Raw genomic sequence first — 24,876 nt, forward strand, 5'->3', positions numbered from 1 at the left:
TTATCCGCGTTTACTGTAAATGCTTTGAAACAAAAGCCATGTTTTACACTGTGGGAAACAGGGATTTTATTAAAGATTTTATATGTAAACTATTTGTGTGTTTCTTGTTTTTGATTCTGAATATTTCTACCCCAGATGAATCAGGACAGTCAAGCTTCATATTCTAACGTCATCAAGTCAGGACACCGTGCTTTATCACTATCTGGCATTATGAAGCTCCACAGTGACTGCCCACCCATGGTTCCAGAACTAAATTTCCAATTCATTTTTTTCATACTTTAAGAGAAAAAAAAAATGTAATTAAATGTTGGAAAGCTTCCTCAGGGATACTCGGGTACTTGGTGATGAATTACCACAAGACCTGTACTTTGATTACAAATCTGTTTATGAAATTTTATAAACTGATAAGTTATTCAAACATTTAGCAGAATCTTGCATTTTAAGCTTAATGAAACTAATATTTTATGAAATACTCATATCACTCACCCAAATGAGATTGTGAACATAAATTATTATCATTATTACCTAGATAATTCAATAGAAATTAGTCAAATTAACTCTCGTCTTTGTTTTTTCTTTTTTTGTGACATTTACTAAGCGCATTGCTGCTGACCCTTGGTTGTCACACGTTTTAGTCTCACCTGTTTCCTCTTTTTACAGTCTCTCAAACCTTTTTGTCACATTTTGATCGGAGGGTCTCACCTTCGTTCTTTGTGTTGCTTTAGAGCGTTTTATTTGAAGAAATGCCAGGGAGATTTTCTAAAAGTAAACGTGTTCGGATCTTCCGCTGCTGTAGGAGGGAGGCGCTCGGTAATTGGTGGAACAGAGCACTAGTCTCGCCCTCGCGGTGAAACAAACCAATCAGCTCACTCGCTCAGACAGAGGTGGGCGGAGACGCGGAAAATTTGAAAGTTTCCCGGAAGTGCGTATTTTTGTGCCAAAAGTGCGTCCCGCGGCTTCAAAGTGATGGAACTACGAGCATACACGAACCCACTGGACATTTTGGGTGAGTTTGGGTGGAAAAGCTGGTGTTTTAGCTTTATTCTGTGTGAAATACGAGCGTTAAGCTGCGGAGTCGTCGTTATAGACCGTTATTAGATCAGATGAGCCGAGTGTTGTCAGCCGCGTTAGCTTCTCACTCACGCTTTGACATGTCTGTGTTTTTTACTCGTTTAAGTTCTAATTTGACTGATGCCGCCATAGAACAGATACTAAAATACACAAAACACTTTTATTACGACAACATTGCCTTTAAGTTCATGAATCTTTGTTTATGTTTGTTAAAAATCTATTTTGACAAAACGGTCAGAATCTATAGGTTTGACAGTTGGCTTTTTGTGATGATGTGAGGGACTGAATTAAGATGTAGATTATAATACAAATACAAAGAGTTATTAGCCAAACTAATAACAAATAAGATACTATATAAAACAAAGTACGAGATTGCAAATAACTAGAAACAACTAGATATACTAATATGCAATAGACTATTCCATTGAGTTTATTCCATTGTTTCCCGTGAATGCAAGAGACTACGGTGGCCCCCCAGAGTCATAAAACAACCTGGAGGACATTGGTATAACAGAATTACACAATGGAGCTCATCATAGTGTCATAAATTTAAAAGAGACTACACTCATCAAAAATGACTACTTAAAGATTAAATATAGCAGTAAGTGACATTTATACTCCACAAACTGAGAATTATTAATTATTTAAAAAATGATTGAATAGTAATATTTGTGTCACCATAATAACACTGCTATTGTTTACCAAATGAAATGTAAGGTACTATATAAATGCATTTATTATTAGTTATTATTATGAACATGAGGTTGTGAGGCAAGGCATGAGGTTGTGAGGCAAGGCAAGGCAAATTTATTTGTATAGCACAATTCGTACACAAGGTAATTCAAAGTGCTTTACAGAATAAGAAAGACATTAAAATCACACAAATCAAAACATAAATAATCACAAATAATCATCATAAAATTACCATTAAAAGAGAAGAGTGCAGATTAAAAACCTTTCAGTCGTATACACCGCTAAACAGAATCATTTTGAGCCTGGATTTAAACATTGTCAAAGTAGAGGCCTGTCTCACATCTTCAGGAAGACTGTTCCAGGTTTTAGCTGCATAAAACTTAATGCTATTCAGTTCAGTTTATTTTTATAGCACATTTATAACAACTTCAACTGACCAGAGTACAAAATAAAACAAAAAAAGATATCCTGTCTAGCTAGTGTTAAATACCGGGGGGAAAGTAGTGGATGAATTGTATTGTATTAATATTGTAGTGATGTGTTCAGGTGTGTGCCTCTAACTCTGCAGTGATGCTCCAACACTAACTGTATCAGATCATCTCTAGATCAGGAATGTCACAATATTACATTTTAATGTTGTAATGTAACGATGTAGGTCAGTGTAACAATTCTTCAGAATTATTGACCCTATGACCGAACTACAGTGAAGTAATTTATTTTCGTTCATTTGTGTTATCTAACATGTTAGTCTTTGACCTGGTATATCAAATCAAACGTTCTGAATGACCATTTATCATTCATTATATGAAGCTGGAACAGTTTTTCTTTGCACTACTGGGACATTTTTATTATTTTTTTGGCTATATGATGAGATTTAAGCTGTAAAAGGAGTGAGTGGAAATTAGTTTCAATATTATCGTTTATCATCTATATTTACTTGAGCAATATACCAAACTTCAAAATTTGTTGTGATGGGCCTAGTGAGCTGACATCAAGGTGACATCAAGGTGACATAAAGGTGACATGAGGTGACATAAACAACCATATTATAAAAAGCACTTAATATTATTGTATTTTTTGGAGAAGAGGTTACATTGAAATGTGTTGGAGCCTTAACCCAATTTTGTGATTGAGGTCATATTTTCATTATCAAGTTCATTCTTTCTGTTGTGTTTAGATTTTATATTCACTGAAGTTAATGATCTGCGCTTATTCTGGTCATCTCTTGGTGGTTATAGCATTATTTGATAGATTATTTGCTTACATAATAATTTGATCTATTTACATTTTTTCTTGCAGTTATTTATTGCTAATGTGAATCATAGGTTTTGCCTTAGTAATGTTTATTTTTCAGTATTTTGGGGTAAACAATAATAACTAAAGTGGTCCCTCGTTTATTGAGGGGGTTACATTCTAAAAGAACCCGCAATAGGCGAAATCCATGAAGTAGTAAGCTTTATTTTTTACAATTATTATATATGTTTTAAGGCTGTAAAACCCCTCATCACACACTTTATACACTTTTTTCAGACAGGCATGAACATTTTATCATATTTTTCTCTTGTTTAAACACTCAAAGTTCAAACCTTCCTATATTACATACCCCTTCCTCGATGATTGCTTTTAATTTGTGCACAACGTTTTGTCGGCATTGTGGGTTTTGTCGGGGAGAAAACTTGCAAACATACAACACTTCAGAGTCACACTGCAATTGAACATTTTTGTAAATTAGGCAGAATGCATTCTGTACTGTGCAGGAGACACGACACGGAGGAAATTGGTCTATAGTCTCTTAGCCAATCAGGAAGCAGAAAACAATGCGCGTTCATACGCTGTAAAAAAAAAAAACACTGTGGTTGATGTTGCCCTTTTTTAGTCCGCTTCTTTATACTATCTATGGTGGGCGTAACACTTTTTTAAAAAATGTATTTGTCTGTTTTATTTTACAGGAACAGTGTAATTACAAAGAATATGATCTCCGGTCCTTTTGTCCTGTGTTCAGGTGTGACTCTGCAGTGAAGAATCAAATTGGTATTGAATTATCTCTGGATGTATTTATTGTAAGTACTGTATTTGGTTTATTTAATAGGTGCAGGCATGAATAGAGAGAGTGTGACTTCTGTCCTCTTTTGCTGTGCTCTGCAGGTGTGAAACTGCAGTCAAACGACATGTTGAAGTTTAAATATGTGAACCATGGAAGCACCAAGTCTGTGTGCTCCACCACAGACCCCCTCACCAGCCGCAGCTCCAGACTGCACCAGCTCCTACAGGTAAATACATATACATCAGCTCCACCATGGACCCCCCTCACCAGCCGCAGCTCCAGACTGCACAGGTAAACACATCTACACCAGCTCCACCTCGGACCCCATCACCAGCCACAGCTCCAGACTCCACCAGCACCTACAGGTCACTTAACTTACAAACCTACATCCACCCCTACAAGTAACTACACGTACACCAGCTCCACACCCACCCCTACAGATAACTACACGTACACTTACAAACTACATCTACACCTTTACTATATGTACAGACCTCCACAAGATAAAGAATAGCTGCAGATTGCACCAGCTACTACAGGTGAGTATAACATATGACCCCCTGCCACTAAATAACTACACCTGTTACTACAGGTAAAGAACAAACGGCTCCAGACTGCACCAACTTCTACAGGTAGCTACACCCATACACCTGCACCAGGAATCTACAGATACACCACAGCTCCACCATGTAAAAAGGTGCAGGTTTTGAATTCCCACATATGAAATGCCCTTTCTTTTATGTGACCCCTAATAAGCCCCATATTTTTCTGTCATTCCTGTAAATGTTATTTTTTTAGGATTTTTGAGGACTTTTTCCCCATTCAAAAGGCAGAATATTTAAATTTGCACTGCGTTATTGCTACAAGGGAGTGTTGCCAACTCCTTGAGGTCTGCAGAGCAGCATGCAGAGACCCATCTCCTCAGCCCTTCAGCCTACTGCACATGACCTTTAGCTCTCTGAGCTCTTGAAGAAACAAAATCCTCTATGTGGTCCCCTCTCTCCCTCTTTCCTCTCTTATCTCTTCCTGATATTGATGGACCTCTCTCATGTCTGTATTCCATGTTCTCCAGGGCCGTGTGTCTCTGGGTGAACCCCAGACCAGAGCTTTCTCCCTCTCTCCTTCTCTTCCCTCTCTCCCACTCTTTCCTCTCTCCCACCCTTTTGTCTCTTGTCTGTTGTTGATATTGATGTGCATTGTGTTATCGTCCTCTCCAGGGCCGTGTGAGTCTGACTGGACCCCAGACTGGAGCCTCCTCCCTGGGCAGAGAGGAGCTCCTGGAGGCCTTCCTCATGCTATTCCAGGAATGCTCCTCTCCACATCTCATGAAGAACCAGGACGTAGCCAAATTTGTCCACAAGTGTGAGTGCCTATAGCAAACTACAGTAAAATGAAACATGGCTTTCCTTTGAAGAGAAACGGAGAGCTCCAGACCCTCCAGCGCTCTCTTCAGGACTTTATATCTCACTGTTTCTCTCACTCTTTATCTCTGTTCTTCTCACTCTTTATCGCTCTGCTCTTCGCTCACTCTTTATTGCCCTTTGCGTCGCTCACTCTTTATATCTCTGCTCTTCTCTCAATCTTTATCTCTCTGTTCTTCTGTCACTTTTTATCTCTGTTCTTCTCTCAGTCTCAGAGCTGGTGTCAGAGCTCCAGACCCTCCAGCCCTCTCTTCAGGACTTTGAGGAGCGTGCGGTGGTGGGACGTGGACACTTTGCTGAGGTCCGAGTGGTCAGAGAGAAATGTACTGGAGATGTGTACGCGCTCAAAGTCATGAAGAAGGACCTTCTACGCACACAACACAACGTGAGTAGTTATATAAGAATATAACTACTACTACTGCACAAGTACAGCAAGTACTGCCATCACCACAATGTGAGAATTACAAATGTACATTCACTAGCAAGGCCCACATCACAACAATGGTGTACAATAGAGATATTTATTGATGAATAGATGTGGAGGCTGGGTCAAGATTCAGGATGGGGACTATGTCTTTGGCAGTTAGCCCAACTGATACAGGACCCCCCTCTATAGATGTTGAGATCTTCAGGTTGAAAGATGAACAAGAGACACGGGGTGGGAGGAAGGAGTCGAGAGAGTGGAGACAGACGGTGTTGCCAAGATAAATAGGGCTTCTGGGTAATTAGAGGTGTAGTTGAGGTGAGCTGTATTTTGCTGGAGAGGAGCAGAAGGTTGAGGCGTGGACCTGCTCCTGAATCTCAGTCATCATATTAACTCCATAGAATATAAATAATACTGCTCTGTATATGTACAAGTGCATGTACAAGTACTACTAATATTACACAGTTACATACCCGTAAGTACTACTGTACTAACATGTAAGTACTGTTCCTCTTTACAAACTATTATGGCTCAGAAAGCCTAAACTAAATAACAAGTATCCTTGGTGTGACAGGTTTGCCTCTCTGCTCATGCAGAATCATTCATGTAACATTAGTTTAAATTAAAGCTGAATTCCAGTAACTTGGACTTGGTGCAGTATTGTCAGTTATACACTGAACATAGTATTATTTTCTATCACAAGAGGGCGCTGTCATTTAAAGAAACCACAGTGAGCACTTTCAAATAAACATGAAAACAGCAATAAAACCAGCTGTTAATCAGGAGCTCATAAAATTCTGAGTAAAAATATATGTTCATAAAGGCGATGGAGTTCTCTAAATGCCATACATCTGTGCCTCTGTTTAAACTCTTTAGTAAAAGACTGACTTTGCTCTGTGACTCTGTGACTTGCTCTTCTTTTGTATTGAATATAGAATACTATATGTGTTTTTTTGGTGTTCCAGGTTCAGTTTTAGTTGTATGTATCACAGTATTTTGTATATTACGGTGTTTCAGATGATATCACAACATTCTATAGGCCAATCATATTTAATACAGATGGAGACAGCTAAAGTAAATATTGTTTAAACGCAATTTTGTGTTGTAATACAGCAATGTCAGGATGCAGATTTTTTTGTGTGTTCTGTGCTGTTTTCCCCCCTCCCTTCTGTATCTTGGCCGGTGCTAGGCGGAGAATCTAGCACCACCCAATACACACCTGCATTTGCATCTGCATTCAAGCCTCAATCTCTGCAGAACAAAGGGGCTGAGAATTGTTACAGAGGCTGCTAGATCGTCTGGTCATCTTCCTGTATTTCTACAAGTCATCCTTCATATCATCCTCCGGTTTATTTTGTCTGTGTATCCCCCATGATCCCCTCCTTGGAACTACTCAGCACCTCCACCTCCAATCCAGCTCTCCAGGACTGGTACGAACACCTCAACCTCCGACCTAGCTCACCTCAACCGTACAAACACCCCCGCCTCTGACCTCGCTACCCCCGACCTGCTCGAAGACTACGGCATACGACACCGCTCTCAACTGTCTGCTCCATCAACCTTCATTTACATACAGTTGATACGACAGAACGATCTTGCCAACATGGATCAGTCAGACTTGGGGCCGGATCAAATGCTACATTGGGCACTTCACAACAGGGAATCATCATTGGACAACATGAACAAAATAACCAGACCCTGCTCAAATGCAACCACACCCTGACCCAGCTCACCAACCAGGTTTCCTCTTTGCATTCTTCGGTCTTCAGCCCCTGCGGCCACTGCCATCGTCTCCGGCACCGATCCGGACCCATACTCAGGTCAGCCCAGCCACTGCTGTGGCTTTCTTTTTCAATGCTCCTCTATGTTCCAACAGCGTCCTTTCCTGTCCTGACCTGTCCACTCCCGACTTGTCCACTCTTGCCCCAGACCTTCCAGGGACCTCCTCGTGTCCTTTCACCCTCACCTGGACCATTGTAGCTCCACTGGACACAGCTTTTAATCCAGGGACCTCATTGTGTCTTCTGCCCCTCGCCTGGACCATTGTAGTTCTGCTGGACACAATCTTCCATCCAGGGACCTCCTCATGTCTTCTGCCCCTCGCCTGGACCATTGTAGTTCTGCTGGACACAATCTTCCATCCAGGGACCTCCTCATGTCTTCTGCCCCTCGCCTAGACCATTGTAGTTCTGCTGGACACAATCTTCCATCCAGGGACCTCCTCATGTCTTCTGCCCCTCACCTAGACCGTTGTAGCTCCGCTGGACACAGTCTTCCGTCCAGGGACCTCCTCATGTCTGCTGCTCCTCGGCCTGCTCCTCTGCCTCCATGGACCCCAGGCCCTGTTTTCAGGACTTTTGGTCCCCCCAGTTGCTACGATGCTTCTTTGGTCTAGTCACTGATAGCAATAATCAGGTTCAACATTTGTGCTATTACCTTTTGGATATTTCATGGGAAAGTACAATGTAATTAATAGGGAAAACTTGTTTGTTCCCCCGTCTGAGAGTATCATCACATTCTACAATCTGAAAACCAACAATACTGATTGCAAGTGGAGTTCTCGTTGTGTATGTTGGCATGTATTTTATGTTATTATAATACTTGTATGTAGTCCATCCATCCATTTTCTTCCACTTATCTGGGGCCGGGTCACGGGGTCAGCACCCTAAGCAGGGACTTCCAGACCTCCCCCACCCCAGACATGCCCTCCAGCTCCTCTCGACTGGCATTCCCAGGCCAGCCGAGAAACTTACTCTCTGCAGCATGTCCTGGGTCTTACCCGGGGCCTCCTCCTGGTGGGACATGCCCGGAACACCTCCCTAGGGAGGCGTCCAGGAGGCATCCTGAACAGATGCTTGAGCCACCTGAGTTGGATCCTCTCGACGTGTAGAAGCTACAGCTCTACTCCAAGCTCCTCCTGTAAACTCCACATGCTTTACAGAGGTCATTTTCACGCCTTCCCCATTATTTTTGGCCCAAAACATAACTCTGCCACCTCCTTGCTGACTTGTTGGGACATGGTGGCTGCCCACCAACCATCCACCACTCCATCCATCTGGACCATCCAGGGTTGCACGGTGCTCCTCAGTGAATGAGACTGTTTGAAAATTAGTCTTCATGTATTTCTGGGCCCACTGGAGACGTTTCTGCTTGTGAGTATTGGTTAAAGGTGGCTGATTAGAAGGTTTATTCATAACTGCAAACCTCTGGAGGATCCTACACCTTGATGTTCATGGAACTCCAGAGGCATCAGCAGCTTCAAATACCTGTTTGCTGCTTTGTACTGGCGTTTTAGCAGCTGCTCTCTTAATGCAATGTCTTTGTCTGACAAAGAAACCTTCCTCATTGTGGCTTTATCTGCACAAGTCTGTGTATACTTTGAATCCATTACAAATCTCTTAATAGTACGATGATCACGCTTAAGTTTTCGTGAAATATCTTAGGTTTTTATACCTTGTCAACAGGTATTAAACCATTTCACGCTTTTCAGCACTAGAGAGATCCTTTTTCTTTCCCATATTGCTTGAAAATGGTGGTCTGCTTAATAATGTGGAACGTAAGTTAAGTAGTTTTTCCTTTAATTGCAACTAATTGGCACAGGTGTCTGAGAATGATTCCATTGACCCAAAGCTCCCTGAGACACAATACCATCCATGAGTTTCACTGGAAAACAATTTTATATATACACACAGACACATATACGTGTATGTGTGTAATACATTTTCAGGCTTCAGTTAAAACAATTACAACTGTCTGAAAAGATAAGACATATATTTTGTTTAGGTTCACTAATATTCACTAAAGGGAATTAAACTGGTTAGGTGGCGTTGGTTTATGAGAGTGTTCCATAAATGAAGGGCATAAAACCTAAAACCAGAGCATCCAAGCTTTAACTTCCTGGCTGATCTCTTGAGATGTTGCTTCAATATTTCCACACAATGTTCTTTCCTTATGATGCCATCCATGATGCAAACTGTAATTTGGCTTTTTAATGTTTCTTTTGGAGTAATGGCATCTTCCTGGCAGAGTGGCCTTTCAGCCCATGTCGGTCTAGTACTAGTACGCTGTGGATAATGACACATTCTTACCAGCTTCAGCCAGCATCTTCACAGGGTCCTTTACTTTTGTTCTCGAGTTGATCTGCACATTTCGGACCAAAGCGTTCACCTCTGTGGCACAGAACCCGACTTGTGCGACTTGCACGAGTCTGGTTCATGCTTGGGTGCAATTTCCACAAGTTCCTTCCTGATGTCTAGGCTGATTTCTTTTGACTTTCCCATGATGTTACACAAAGAAGCAGTGTGTTTCAGGTGTGCCTTCAAATACATCCACAGGTGTGTCTTTAATTAACTCAAATGTTAATAAACCAATAAAATCTGAATCTTCCAAAGACATGACATCATTATCTGGGTTTTCCCAAATTGTTTAAATGTATAGTAATCTTACTGTATGTAAACCTCTGACATTAACAATTAATGAAAGAATGTCTAAAAAAAATGATCATCCTTATCCTCTCATTATTCTGGCATTTAGCAAATAGAAATAAGTTTGGTAATCCTAACTGACCTAAAACAGGAAAAGTTTAGACCGATTTCAAGTCAAAAAAAGTATATGTGTCTTTTAATATAGTGTATGCAAACAATGGTTTCAATTGTATATGATCTTTGTTTTATTGTAGGTGGTGTTTTATATATTATATATGCTGTTGGTGCTGTTCCAGGTTGTGTTCCATGAGGAGGAGCGCAGGATCCTGTCTCTGAGCTCCAGTCCCTGGATCCCTCAGCTGCTCTACGCCTTCCAGGACCAACAGCATGTGTACCTGGTGAGAAATCTATACTATCTATACTACCGTATAATCTAATTTATACTCAATCCTATTTACAACTCAAACCATTTATAATAACAAAAATAACAACAATAATATTAATAACAATGAGCTCATTTGAACCTGAAGACAGCAGGGGGCGGGACTTGAGGGGACTTGCTGTGGAAACGGCTAAACTGGTTTATATACAGTAAAGGAGTATCCATCCATCCATTTCCTTCTGCTTATCCGGGGCTGGGTCGCAGGGGCAGCAGTCTAAGCAGGGACTCCCAGATTTCCCTCACTCCCAGACTGCAAACAGCAGAAATGAGATCCTGAGGTTCCCAAACCAGACCCCCTCCGGCCCCTGGCTACACCTAGAAATTCTGTCCATAAATACAAAGAACAGAACCGGTGACAAAGGGCAGCCCTGGCATAGTCCAACATGCACTAGGAGCAGGTCTGACTTACTGCCGGCAATGCGGACACAGCTCCTGCTCCGGACAATGGGGGCAGGACAGCCCTTAGCAAAGGGCCCCGGACCCCATACTTCCGGAGCACCCCCCAAAGGGCACTACGAGGGACACAGAAAAATGCCTTCTCCAGATCCACAAAACACATGTGGACTGGTTGGACAAACTCCCATGAATCCTTGAGGACTCAATGGTGAGTATAGAGCTGGTCCCAGTGTTCCACCACCGGGATGAAAACTACACATCGCACTCCTCAGCCTTCTCTGTAAGGTCTACAGGGAAGGCTGAAGAGTGTGATTCCCCTGTAATTGGAACACACCCTTCGGTTCCCCTTCTTAAACCACTCCGGTCTGCCAATCCAGCCGTACCATCCCCGACTGCCATCCGACGTTAAAGAGGCATGTCAGCCACGACAGCCCTACAACATCCAGAGACTTGAGGTACTCGGGATAGATTTTGTCTACCCCCGGAGCCTTGCCACCGAGGAGCTTGCCAACCACCTCAGTGACTTCAGCCAGGGTGATGGAGTCCGCCTCTGGGTCAGTAGTGTCTGTTTCCTTTTTGGAAGACATGACCGTGGGATAGTATTCCTTCCAGGGTCCAACAACATCCCCAGTTGAGATCAGCAGCTCTCCGCCTGCACTGTAAACAGTGTTGGAGAAGCACTGCTTCCCCATCCTGAAGCACCGGACAGAATCTCTTTGAGGCTGTCTAGTAGTCCTCCTCCATGGCCTTCCCGAACTCTTCCCAACCCCGAGTTTTTGCCTCTGTGACCACACAAGCTGCAGCCCCCCTGGTCCGCCGGTACTCGTCAACTGCCTCAGGAGTCCCACAAGCTAACAAGGCTCGATAGGACTCCTTTTTCAGCCTGACAGCATCTCTTACTTCAACATTTATCATAATTCTAGTTTAAAGTAAACAAAAAACTGCTTCTTGTTTTTCGGTTGAGCATTTTACGCTAATGCGAAATCTTACCTGTCTTACCTTAAGAAACTTGAAAAGTAAAATATAAAGTTTTTGGTTCACCGGTTTGTTTACTAGAGGCCAAAGTGGTGTGTACATTTTCCATGCGTTCACATGCAATTTTGTGTGTACATGTAATATGAGCCAGAGCTTATGTTATATTTTATGTGTTTGCTAGTTCTACAGTGTGAAATGTGATGAAGAAGTAAGGCCACAATAAACATCAGTGAAAAGAACTCTTGGGTCTTTCGTGTTTGTGGACAAGCCGGCATATGTTACAGCGTACTTACCTGATTAACTGTTAATATCTACATTAACATACTAGACACGTATTCAGTTTGTAATCTATGTGTTATGTTAGAGTGCTGTACTGCTATTCAACCCGTTGTTCTCTATTTTATTGTTATTATTATAACCTGCCTTTAAAGGTAAAATGTCTGTTCTTGGTCTCGGATTTTATGAAATAAATTTCCCCCAAAAATGAGACTCATAGTCCAGTGCAACTGATATGTTTTTTTTCTTCATTATTATGCATTTTTTTGCTGGTGCGACTTATACTCTGGAGCGACGGATAGTCCGGAAAATACGGTGCAGGTGCAAATGCCATCTGCTCGTCTATGTCTGTCAATATGGCTTTAAAAGTATAATTTTTTCAGATGTTTTTTTTATTGCTCGACCTTTAACTTGGGCTGGTGATGTCACATGCCGGTCACCATGGAAATAAAAATGTAATTGGGGTGGTTGGGGGAGGGGGGCTGCGGACTTTGAGAATGGCTGATGTAGAGTAAAAGACTTTAATGATACCGAACTCTTATATTCAATACATGACCATGACCAAGAGGTACTTAACAAGGACTGAACCGGGACTGGAGCAGGACTGGAGCAGGACTGAAGCAGGACTGAACGGGACGTTCTCTTGGCTGTGTGTCAGGTTTAAATCACTAAATCTGATTGGTTTGTTTTTCCACCTGTGAGTTGGTTCTTCTCTCTCCTTCATCTCTGAGATCTGCGGGCAAGTGTGGACCAACATACAGAGCAGCTCCTCTCTCTCTCCTCTCATCCTCCTGCCCTCTTGCTCTTTTTTTATCCCTCCCTCCTTTCCTCTTCTCTCCCTAACTCTCACCTTCTCTCTTCCTCATCTCTCTTTCCTTTCACCTGCTCTCCTCACCCATCTCTTCTTCCTCCTTGCCTGTTTCCTCACCTCCTGTCTTCCCTTTTTCCTCTTTCCTGTTTCTCCTCTTCCTCCTTGCTCTAACCCCCCCCCCCCCTCCCTGTCTGTCTCCCCCCTCTCTCTCGCAGTTGCTAGGATACTCTGTATTCATTTGCTTTATTCAGAGGAGCTCATTCATGCAGCAGCAAATCCCTTCTCCCTCCTCCTTCTCTCCTCTCCCTCTCTATCTGGCTCTCTTTCGTGATCATATTGTTAAACATACTGACTTTCTGCCTTTTGCTGTGTTCCACCTTGTGATGTCATTCAGAAGTGCTCCTTTGTTCTTAAAGTCCATTCCCCTTTCCATAAAGTCTTTGCTTCACATGCATCATCATGCATACATCTACTTATTTCTCATTCATACATTCTTCATTGTAAAATACTGCTTAACTGTGTCTGCTCCTGAGATGAGCTGTGAGCCTGTGAAAGGCTGACCCTCCTCTTCTCTGCTCTCCTCATCCTTGCTCCTCTTCTCTCCTCTGCTCTCCTCTTTGCTCTTATCCTCTCTGCTATTGTCTTCCTCTTCTTTGCTCTCGTCTCCTCCCGCTTTAGAGCCTTATGTATAGAGAGGGTAGACCTGTTACAAAAACACATTTTGAAGTATGATATATCGCTACAGAGAAATATTGCATAAAAACATAATAGAGAGAGAGGGGAGGTCTCATGTACAGGGAGAGAGGGTGTTTGGTGTATTTTTAGAATGTTTATTCAGAGCAGAGAAATCACAGGAAACCCATATTAACATATGAGGGAGTGCGTCTGTCACTTTTCTAATTTAGGGCTGTGACAAATTGAATCAGAATTATCTGGTTTAGACCTCTACAAACATGTTTTGAAAGGTCACTGTGTGTCAGATGCCCTTATTTTATGTAAAAGCTGCGAACCCTGCCGTTTAGACCTCCACAAATATGTTCTGAAATACATGGGATTAGTTTCAAGTTCAGATTTCATTCTCTGTCCGATGTGAATGCTCCTGGATGAGGTTTTAGGTGTGTTTTGGCAAGGCAAGTTTATTTATATAGCACAATTCATACATGAAGTAATTCAAAGTACTTTACAGAATAAAGAAAGACATTAAAATCACACAAAGCAAAACATAAATAATCATCATCAAATTGACATTAAAACAGAAGAGTGCAGAAAAAAAAAACTTTATAAAAACCTTTCAAACTTATGCACAGCTAAACAAAATTGTTCGCTTAGAGAGGCCAGTGAGCAGGACGTTACAGTAGTCTAGCCTAATGTAGACAAATGCATGGATAAGTCTCTCTAAGTCTGGTTTTGACAGTATGCCTTTGATTTTTGCAATGTTTTTAGATGGGAAAGAGCTACAGATGTTATTGATTTGATGTGGCTGTTAAAGTTCAAGTCTGAGTCCATTATTACCCCTAGATTTCTAGCCTGATTTGAAGGGTTTAGAGAGAGAGACTGGAGGTGACTGCTTACACTTTCTCATGTTTCTGTGGGCCAAAGATGATGACTTCTGTCTTGTCTGAGTTTAGCTGGAAAAAGTTGTTTTGCATCCACACACTGATCTGTTGGATGCAGTGTCAGAGTGAATCCACTGGTCCATGTTCACCTGCTGCCAGTGAGACATAGATCTGAGTGTCATCTGCATAGTTGTGGTAGGATGTATTATTGCTGTGTATTAACTGGCCTTATGGCAGCATGTAGAGATTGAACAACAGGGGTCCCAGGATTGATCCCTGGGGCACCCCACAGGTCAGGGACATTTTACAGATTTTACAAATAGAGATACATTTTCCAATTTCAACAATGTACTCACTGTTTTCTAGATACGACTTGAACCTGTTTAGTGCTATACCAGAGATGCCCACCCAGTCCCCTAGTCTCTGTAAGAGGATCCCATGATCGACAGTGTCAAAAGCAGCACTCAGATCTAACAGGATCAAGACTGAGACTTTACCTGCATCAGTGTTCAGGCGGATGTCATTTGTCACCTTGATAAGAGCAGTCTCAATGCTTAATGGGGTTTAAAACCTGACTGGAAAACATCAAAGGAGTTGTTTATCTGAAGAAAGTTAATAAGCTGTTGGTAAGCAACGTTTTCGAGGACTTTGTCCAAAAACAGAGTCTGACTGTTAAATAAAAAAAACAAAACAAAACTACAAATCTAATCTGCAATTCTTCTCAGAACCAGCCCAGAGAAAGCAGAGAGATGTCTGTATAATCTCTCATGAAGCAGAGAGATGCATGCGTAATCGCATTAAGCAGAGAGGTGCGTGTGTAATCTCACAAAACAGAGATGTGTGTGTAATCTCTCATAGAGCAGAGAGATGTGTGTAATCTCTCATAAAGCAGAGCGACGCGTGTGTAATCTCTCACAAAGTAGAGAGATGTCTGTGTAATTTCTCAAAGCAGAGACGTGTGCGTAATTTCTCATAAAGCAGAGAGAGATCTGTTTAATCTCATAAAACAGACACGTGTGTATAATTTCTCATACAACAGAGAGACGGGTGTGTAATCTCTCATAAAGCAGAGAGACGTTTGTGTAACATCATGAAGTAGAGAGACTCATGTGTAATCTCATAACCCAGAGAGACTTGTGTATAATCTCTCATAAATCAGAGAGACTCATGTGTAATCTCATAACACAGAGAGATGTGTGTGTAATCTCAACAAGCAGAGAGGTGGAGAGCCACAATTTCTGATTCAAACACATCAGAAAAGTGAAGTGGCTTTTGAACAGTTTAAATTAGGGATGTTTAATTTGAATAATTTACTCTTAAAATAATTGTAGACTATTTTACTAATCGTTATTTGCTTATAGAGTGTAAAACCCATTTAAGAGGCTTCTCATTTTTATGGCCTCACTATAGAGTTTCTCTCTATAGGCGATGGAGTACCTTCGTGAGGTGTTTTTTGGGTACGCTCTTGCACATGTCCTTTGCCTCTCTCTGTGGGTGATGGGGTTTTGTTTGGGTACTCTCTCACATCCCTCTCTGTATCTCTCTTGTTTAGGCGATGGAGTACCTCCCTGGAGGAGACCTGCTGTCTCTGCTGAATCGTTATGAAGATCATTTTGATGAGTCCATGGCTCAGTTTTATTTGGCTGAGCTCACAGAGGCTGTCCACGCCGTGCACACGTTAGGATACGTGCACAGGTAACACACCAGGCTGTATATATTGATGGCTAACCTGCTAGCCGCCACTTTACTAACAGGATGTGAGCATGGACGCACTTCTGGCTCCAATTCACTTAACACTGGAAAACTGGCCCCTCTCTCTGTAACTGATGCTGCCAGGCTTGTCATTTTTGTCTTAAAATGTTTGTTAACCCACTCTACATGATCCTGGTTTTCATTAATAAGACAAATCAGGCACCTTCGTTGCCTGAAGTTGCTCCTGCAAGCGTTAGCAACAGGTTTGATTGACAGTGTTCCTAAGCGCCTGCTCCCTGCTGGCTCATTGGTTGCTATGATACTCATGTTTGGAATTCCTAATATGCTTGGCTATGGGTGAGGTCCACTTCTTTATTCAGCCTGTCCCTCATCTGTCCCTTCCCTTTTTTTTCCTGTCTCTCCCCTTCCCTCCCCTTCCCTCCCCTGTCTCTCACCTGTCTCACCCTTGTCCCTCACCTGTCGCTCCCCTGTCCCTCACCTGTCTCTCCTTCCCCTCCCCCTCCCCTCTCTCTCATCTCATCTGTCCCTTACTTGTCCCTCAACTATCCCTTACCTGTCCCTCTCACAGAGACGTGAAGCCAGAGAACATTCTGATTGATCGGACCGGACACATCAAACTGACTGACTTTGGGTCTGTGGCAAAACTCACGGCCGACAGAACGGTGAGTCTTTACTTTAAACTCATGTTAATAATAAACATGTTCAGTTAAATACACGGCTGACACTGTTTTCACTCGGCTGACACTGTTTTCACTACTACATGCTTAGGTCTGTCACCATAACACATTGTGAAGTATGCGATTTTGCTGTAAATATAGGCGATAAATGGCAACCTAAAAGCAGATTTAAACCGCAAAAACTATTCACAATGTATAATATGGTTAAAATCATGAGCTGCAATAAATAAACAGCAGAATGAAACACTTTAGTACTTAGTTTCCATGTGCAATTAGTGATAGAAGTTGTGTATTCAACCCTCTACAGCTCAAATATTATCATATAGCTAAAAAAATAACAAAAAATAACAAATATAAAATCAAACTCACAGCCGACACAACATTGAGTGCCTTTAACATCTTATTTTGTATCAAAGCCTGTATATACCTCTGGACATATCTATCCTGCTAGCCGCCTCATTCCAAACAGGAAGTGAGCATGGGTGCACTTCAGCTCCATCGACTTTCTATTGAAAAAACATCACCTACCTGTCTGTAACTGCTGCTGTCAGGCTTGTTATTCTGACCTTAAAATGTTTGTGTTAACCCTCTCTTTATGATTCTGAGGTTTTTATTTCACTATTTTGTAGCTATGGGTGACATCACACTTCCTTAGTCCACTTCTTTATACAGTCTATGGTCTCAGGTCTTCTCCTCCTCCTTCATGCCTCTGTCCTCCCTGTTGTCTCAGGTCTCCTCCTCCTTACCCGTGGGGACTCAGGACTTCCTCTCCCCGGAGGTGCTGTCTGCACTGGGGGGCTCTGGTGCCTCGTATGGCCCAGAGTGTGACTGGTGGTCTGTGGGAGTCGTGGCTTATGAGATGATCTACAGGAAATCTCCTTTTAGAGACGAGACCACGAGCAAGACAATTGCCAACATTCTCAACTACCAGGTACAATATGTCCCCCATGTTTAAGAGTGTCAGCACACTATATTCAACCAACGTACAAGAGAGAGAGGGATTAGCGCTTTAACTCAACATCCTCACCTAACAAGTACGTAAATGGGTGCACAGACGGGTGCAGGTTTAGTTTAGACCTTTTTACACCTGCTTATATATGTTTTAGACCTGGTTTGGTCCTGGTTTGCACCTGGTTTAGTCCTGGTATAGTTTAGTCTGTGTTAGGCATGTCACAATAATTAATATATCGACTAATCATTCATTATATGAAAGCTTGAACAATATATTTTGTGGCTCAGTATTTATCAGGTGCACATTTTCTTTGCAATAGTGTGGATAATTTGTCATTTTATGTAATAAGGTCAGATTTGAGCTCAGTTATCTGTCACAGCTCAGGCCTTTTAATGATACTGTAGATTTAAAACTGGTTTTCTGGGATTATCCTGCTTTGTGTCAGTGGTATGAAGTAGTTTCAATGTTATCGTTTATTGTGATATTTCTGTAGCGATATATCGTGCTTCAAAATGTGTTATTGTAAAAGTCCTAGTTATTGTGTTTGTTCTGTAGCATCCTCCTGGCTCACTTGTTCTCAGACCTGGTGACGGGTTGGCAGGGCTTGTTGGCCATCAGTTGCTTTGTATTCTAAAAAATTGGTATCAGCGCTGGCCAATGAAAATACCAAATATTGGTCGAGTTCTACTCTGTACATGATGTTCTTGTTTGGTTCTTGTGTTTGCTCCACAGCATTTTCTGAAGTTCTCAGACCTCCCTCATGTCTCAGACTCGTTCTCAGACTTGGTGAGGGGTCTCTTGTGTGGACCCAGAGACAGATTGGACTTTGAGGGTCTGCGCTGTCACCGCTTCTTCAGCTCCACCGACTGGAACAACCTCAGAAAAGGTCAGTCAGTCAGTCAGAAATACTCACTATTACTACAGATTTAAACTATAGAGCAGACTCAACTCTTAAATTAAATAAATTGTACTTGTCTTTATTCCTGATTGATTTTCATGGGCTGGTATCTGCTTTGTTCATAATGATTTGAACATTGTCAATCTGGACTTGTTGCTTTTGCCTTATCAGCTGAAGTGGTCATGTTTTAGCAGATTGAGTTTAAATTTACCCTGGAGGTGTGATGCTAACTGGAGGCACTCGTCTGTGTGATGCTCTGTTACTCAAATTAGGCTTCTCTAATCTGAGCTTTAATTTAATGCAATCTGATCAGAAAGAGCTGACTTATCTGGAACTACAACATGTGAGGTGTTCCCCCTCAAATAACATTACACTTACAGTTGCATTAGCCAACAGTTTTCCATTTTGTATTTCTCCTTGAATTTTCAGACAACCTTAAAACTTTTTTAACAGTGTTTGCTAATGTGTGAATTGTGTCTCCATGGTAAATGATGAACATTCAACCATAACAATACATGTATAACCCCCCCTTTGCACTACAAAGTAACAATAACTCACTGGCGAATACATCCAACTCCAACTGCATTTGGAGATTTAAATTACTTCAAAGATAAAGTTAATAAATGATCAATAGAAAAATTTTCAAAGGCTTCTTGTGGATAGTGTCTTCTCATGACATAGATCAAACCACACAGATGCCAGTCAGTTGTTTGGCAGTGGTGTAGTGGCTGGCATTGTGTGTACAAGTGTGTATGTGTGTGTTTTGTGTATGGCTCTAGTGTCTGTGTGCGTTTCTATATTGGAGAGCTCCTCTGGACCCCAGTCCCCCGTACATCTCCATCTCAAAGCCGCTAACCACTTCTTTGAAGATAATGAGGTATCGATCTTAGCCAGAGAAAAGGGGGGGGGGGGGGGGGGGGGTTAAATAAGCTTTTTTTCTTTTTTTTCATTTTCACTTGTCGCCCCAACCCCAATTTATAATTCCACACTTAGACCCAAAGCAAACAAATTAAACAAAGAGAACAATAGAGTGAGCCAGTAAAGCCATTAAAGGTTGAATGGAGGCCATTAGGGCGGTAAACAATAGCTGTTTACAGTTTCAGTGTAATTGGCTCCTCCCTTCAGACAGATATAAGGCAGTGTTCACCAGCAATCTGACCAGGACTGAAGAAGCGGCTTGGATGAGCAGCAAAACATCTTCACTCCTACAATGTTTTGTCCAACTGACAGATTTAACTTTGGCTTTTACTATGTTTCTGTACTGGGTTTACTGCAGTAAAGGCTGGTGACAGTTGTAGAGTAATGAGAGTGGAGCCTTTGGCACACATCCACATCTTCACCTCTTTCTTTCTCTCTGTCTCTCCCTCTTTTCTCTCTCTCTCCCCCTCTTCTTTTCTTTACCTCCCCCTCCTGTCTTTTCTCAGTCTTTCATACTCACACTCTTTCACTCTCTCTCTCTCCCTCTGCTGTGTCATTTTCCTGTGCAGGAGCCTGTGTAATCTGAACATGTGTATAAAAATAATGAGTAAAACCCCAAATACACAGCTCCCGGATCCAGAGACAAACACTTGTGAATAATTTCTGACATATGTTACATGTAACATGTGTAACAAACAAATATGTATAACATTGCATGCAGGTTACATGTTATACATGTAAGATGTTGAATATGTGTTACATGTTTCATATGTGTCTAACTTGTAACACGTGTAACATGTAACACCCGTGTGTTACGTTTAACATGTATGTGCTGAGCATTTTTGTGTTCTGCAAGAGCCCTGTCCACTTACTGATTTCACAAAAAGGATTCATGAGGGTCTGCTGCAGTGAGACAAGAGAGAGAGAATGAAAGGAGGGAGATACAAGAGGGAGCAAGGGAAAGGGGGGGTGAGTGAAAAAATGAGGGAGAGGAGAGACGAAAGGGAATGAAGGAAAGGGGGAGAGGAGAGATGAGAGCGAGAGAGGGAAAGGTGGAGAGGAGAGATGAGAGCGAGAGAAGGAAAGGTGGAGAGGAGGGATGAGAGCAAGAGAAGGAAAAGTGGAGAGGAAAGATGAGAGCGAGAGAAAGAAAAGTGGAGTGGAGATGAGCGGGAGAGAAGGAAAGGTGGACAGGAGAGATGAGAGAGAGAACGAAAGGTGGAGAGGAGAGATGAGAGGAAAAGGGGGAGAGGAGAGAAGAGAGGGAGAGATAAGCGGGAGTGAGAGAAAGAAAAGGGGAGCCTTCAGTCTCCTCTCTGCTTTCTCTCGCTCCTGGTTCTCACTTGCTCAGTGCTGCACTATGCACCCCCGTCTGTCCGTCTCCCACTCTCCCCCTCTTCCCCACTCTCTCTCCAAGCGTGCTCTTCACTGTTATCACTCCCTCATGGCTGCATACCGCATGCACACACCTCTCTCTCCTCTGTCTGCTCGCTCACTCGCTCAGAGCTGCATTGTGCACTGCTCCCCTCTCTCTCTCTCTCACTGTCTCTCTCTCCAGCGTGCGCTCCTCTATTGGCTTGCTCATTCGCGACTGCACACCCTTCCCACTCTCCCTCTCTCTTCTCTCCCTTCTCATCTCCTCTGTTCGCTCGTTTGTGGCTGCACACGCCTCCATCTCTTTCCTCATTGTCTGTTCTTTTTTCATTCCTCTTCCCCCTCTCCTCCTCAGTGGTCCCTCCGTTCGTGCCGGCGCTCAGCTCTGATGATGACACGTCCAATTTTGAGGATCCGGAGCTGGAGGGAGCCGCTCCTGACTTCGCAGCCCCTCGCGCCCAGCCAGGAGCTCCATCTTCGGGCTTCACGGGCCGCGACCTCCCCTTTCTAGGCTGGTTCTTCTGCCGTGCGCTCAACACACTGGCCAAGGCAGAGTAAGTCCCACACGCCTGCTCCTGTCAGGACTAATCTGCATCATACACCTGAGTCTATATCTCCACTGTGTCTCCTCTCACCTGTGTCTGAACATAGCTGCCTTTTCACATACTCCACCTGTGTTTAACTGTCTATGTGTCTATACCTCTGTACTTACTCGCCCTGTGTTTAAGTGTCTATGTGTCTATGCCTCTGCACATACTCCACCTCCATACAAACATGTTCTGAAATGTTCCTGTGTCAGCTGGCCTCCCTGTGTGTCAGATGCCCTTCCTGTGTCTCCATGGGGTGTCATTCTGCATAAAAGCTGCTAATCCTGTAGTTTAGATCAGTACAAACATGTTCTGAAATGTGATTCTTGTATTATTTTCTTTTTGTGAGTTCTTCTGCATGTGTTTTAAATATGAACTTTGAACTTTTACTAAAACAGAAATCACAAATACAATTGTAATCTCAATGTCAGTCAGAAAAATCAAACATTTGAACCAAATCTGTACATACTACCTATGTTACTACCTGCAAACACACAGCCTCATTTCTAATGGAATTGGCAAAAAACATAATGCACCTTTCTCACTTGTCTCATGTTTTAATGTTCTACCTGTGTCTCTGCCCAAACCAAATAGAACCTCATAATTTAAACCTGTGTCTGTGTTTAACCCTTTAAAGCCTCCTTAAGTGAACATTCAGACTCTTCATTTCTCTGTATTCATCTTTTTCCTAAAATGTTGATTTTGTCTTTAGATTTTCACAAAATGTGGGCCCTTTTTGTTCCATCTCCTCATGCATTGCCTAAAAGGTTCCATAGCTCTTTTCTAATCTATGTTATAATAGTGTTTCCATATCACAAACACAATACCTAAAGCTGTGTTTTGTTTCTTTCACACATATTTTTAATTGTTAAACCCGGCATATTTAGGCTCAGTTCTGCTCTTAAACAGCAGACACTCTTCTACTTTGTGATGTCATGTGGGAGTGCTGTCCTGCATGTTTAAAAGTTCTATATTATATGTGCTTTAACCCATGTTACAATGTTGCTATCTCATCAAAAACATACCTGGAGTTCTGTTTTGTTTCCACCTTGTGATGTCATGAAGAGGTAGTTTTCAAGTTAACAGCTCCTTTTACCTTAGGTTCAGTAGAGAATGGAAATTCCAGGGCTGAAGTAATCCAGAGAATTCTATTGAGTTTAAAAACACAGTGGAGCACTTGCTGTACTACCACATGACATCACAAGGTGGAACAGTGTCTTTTCTGTTCTGAGAGCTCTACTACTCAAACCCTGCATATTTAGACTAACATGTATGAATGAAGCAAAACACATCTCCACGTTGAAAAGGAAACAACATTATAACATGACATAAAGCTTACAAGAATCAGTTTTGTGTAACATAGCATCTTTTAGCATGTGTTCAGTCTGTGCGTTCCTCTGTGTCCTCTCACATTTGAGGCATCTCTGTGTTTTGGATGTTACTGTTTTAAACCTCAGCTGCGCTCCACATGTGCAGAGACACGTGATGAGTCAGTCACACGTATTCTTACCGATTCTTTCTTCTCTGTGTATTTGTGTATCTTCTGTTAATACCTGTGTCTCTCCTGTTACACTGGCCTCCACATGTCCTACTATCACATCTACAGCAGATCTGTCACCAGCATTTTATCAGCTGAAATCTCTCTCTGTCTCCTCTCCTGTCTCCTCTCCTCCTCCCTCCTCTCCTGTCTCCTCTCATCCTCTCCTCCGCCCCTCCTCCCCTCCTATGCTGTCTACTCTCCTCATCTCCTCTTCTGTCTCCTCATCTTCTCCATTCTCATCCTCTCCTCCTCTCCTCCTGTCTCTCTCTCCTCCCCTTTCCCATTCTCATTTCCTTTTCCCTTCTCTATCCTTTTCTCCATTCTCACCCCCCCTTCTGTCTGTGTCATCTCTGTACTTTTCTCTTCTGCCTCTATCTCTCCTATCCTCCCCTCTCTCCTCTCCTCTTCTCCCATCCTCATTAATGCTCTCTCCTTTCCTACTTTCCCTCCTTCCCTCAACATCTACTTATCTTTCACCATCACAATCAGGATTCCCTCTCTCCTCTTCTCCTCTGTCTCCTCCCTCTCTCCTGTTCCTTCTCATTCTCTCCTCCCTCTCTCCTCTTTCTCTTGGTGCAGTTTGGTGTCATGAAGTGTCTCTCCTTTTCCTCCTTCTCTCCTCTCCTCCCTCGCCCCTAATGTAGTTTGGAGTTCTGAGGTGTCTCTCCTCCTCCATCTCTCCTCCTCCCTCTCTCCTGTCCTCCCTTATACGTCCCTCTTGGTGCAGTTTGGTGTTATGCGCCACAGCGCATCATCTCTTAAATGTTTGTTGTTGGCAGAGCAGATCGGGATCCCCCTGCTTCCTCTCTGTTTTATGTCTTTTCCTTTGTGCTATTTTTAAAACCGCAGTAACTATACAAACGCACGAGTTTCTATCAATGAATGAGCCCACCGTGTTTTTGTGTTTGTGTGTGTGTGTGTACATGTGCATGTGTGTGTATTTTTGTGGACATGAGTGAGGTTATTTTGCCATGGTGTCATTGATATGCAGCACTTGGAACCTCAACCCACCTCCTCCCTTCTCTCCTCCGATCTCTCCTCCTTGTGCTCTGTTCCTTCTCTTCTTTATTAGCCGGGGTTTTGGGGTTATAATTGGCGCTAATGCTTCATGCTAATGCTGCTGCTAACCTCCTGTGGTACAAAAATGCTGCGGACTGTTTGGTTGTTTTGGTTTTTTGATTGTTTTGGTGACGCCAGTGCAGCTCTGACTACACACACTGCGCTTCAAGACAGGAGAGAGAAGGAGGGGGAGGGAGAGAAGAGGAGAAGGGAGAAGAGGGGAGAGAAAGGAAAAAAAGAGAGGGGGGGGACCACTATAGCAGAGAATAAGAGGGAGAAAGAACAGCATAGAGGAGGAGAGGAGAGAAGGGGGGAGCATAGATGGAGGATTCGCATGGATGGAGGATATAGCACAGAGAGGTGGAGGAGAAGAGGAGAGAGGGTTGAGAAAAGGAGAGGGAGAGCATAGAGTGTTCTGCAGCGTGTGGTGGAGAGAAGAGGGGAGGGGGAGGCAGGGGAGAAAGAAGGGAGAGGATAGAAGGTGAAAAAGGAGAGAAAGAGGAGCACAGAGGAAAGGATAGCGAGAGCATGGAGTATTCCGCAGCATGTGGTGGAGAGAGGAGAGGGGTGCAGTATTTCCCATAGATTACGGTGACCATGGCGACGACATTGTGGTGCAGACTGT

At 42.7% G+C, this 24,876-nt stretch overlaps 1 protein-coding gene across 1 annotated transcript in view; it reads left to right on the plus strand.

The window, feature by feature from the left end:
• The first annotated feature begins 925 nt into the window (after positions 1-925).
• The window catches only part of cita (citron rho-interacting serine/threonine kinase a), a 67,369-nt gene continuing 43,418 nt past the window's right edge, over positions 926-24,876 (plus strand). Inside the window, exons 1-11 of the mRNA XM_055221667.1 lie at positions 926-1,006; positions 3,767-3,824; positions 3,910-4,034; positions 5,026-5,170; positions 5,439-5,614; positions 10,374-10,475; positions 16,086-16,228; positions 16,815-16,908; positions 17,654-17,854; positions 18,608-18,761; positions 21,421-21,619. Coding sequence (XP_055077642.1) covers positions 3,933-4,034; positions 5,026-5,170; positions 5,439-5,614; positions 10,374-10,475; positions 16,086-16,228; positions 16,815-16,908; positions 17,654-17,854; positions 18,608-18,761; positions 21,421-21,619 — 1,316 coding nt within the window. The 5' untranslated portion in view covers positions 926-1,006; positions 3,767-3,824; positions 3,910-3,932. The remainder of the gene's footprint in view (positions 1,007-3,766; positions 3,825-3,909; positions 4,035-5,025; positions 5,171-5,438; positions 5,615-10,373; positions 10,476-16,085; positions 16,229-16,814; positions 16,909-17,653; positions 17,855-18,607; positions 18,762-21,420; positions 21,620-24,876) is intronic.

Source organism: Periophthalmus magnuspinnatus, chromosome 5, assembly GCF_009829125.3.
Source record: "Periophthalmus magnuspinnatus isolate fPerMag1 chromosome 5, fPerMag1.2.pri, whole genome shotgun sequence".
Lineage (NCBI taxonomy): Eukaryota > Metazoa > Chordata > Actinopteri > Gobiiformes > Gobiidae > Periophthalmus > Periophthalmus magnuspinnatus.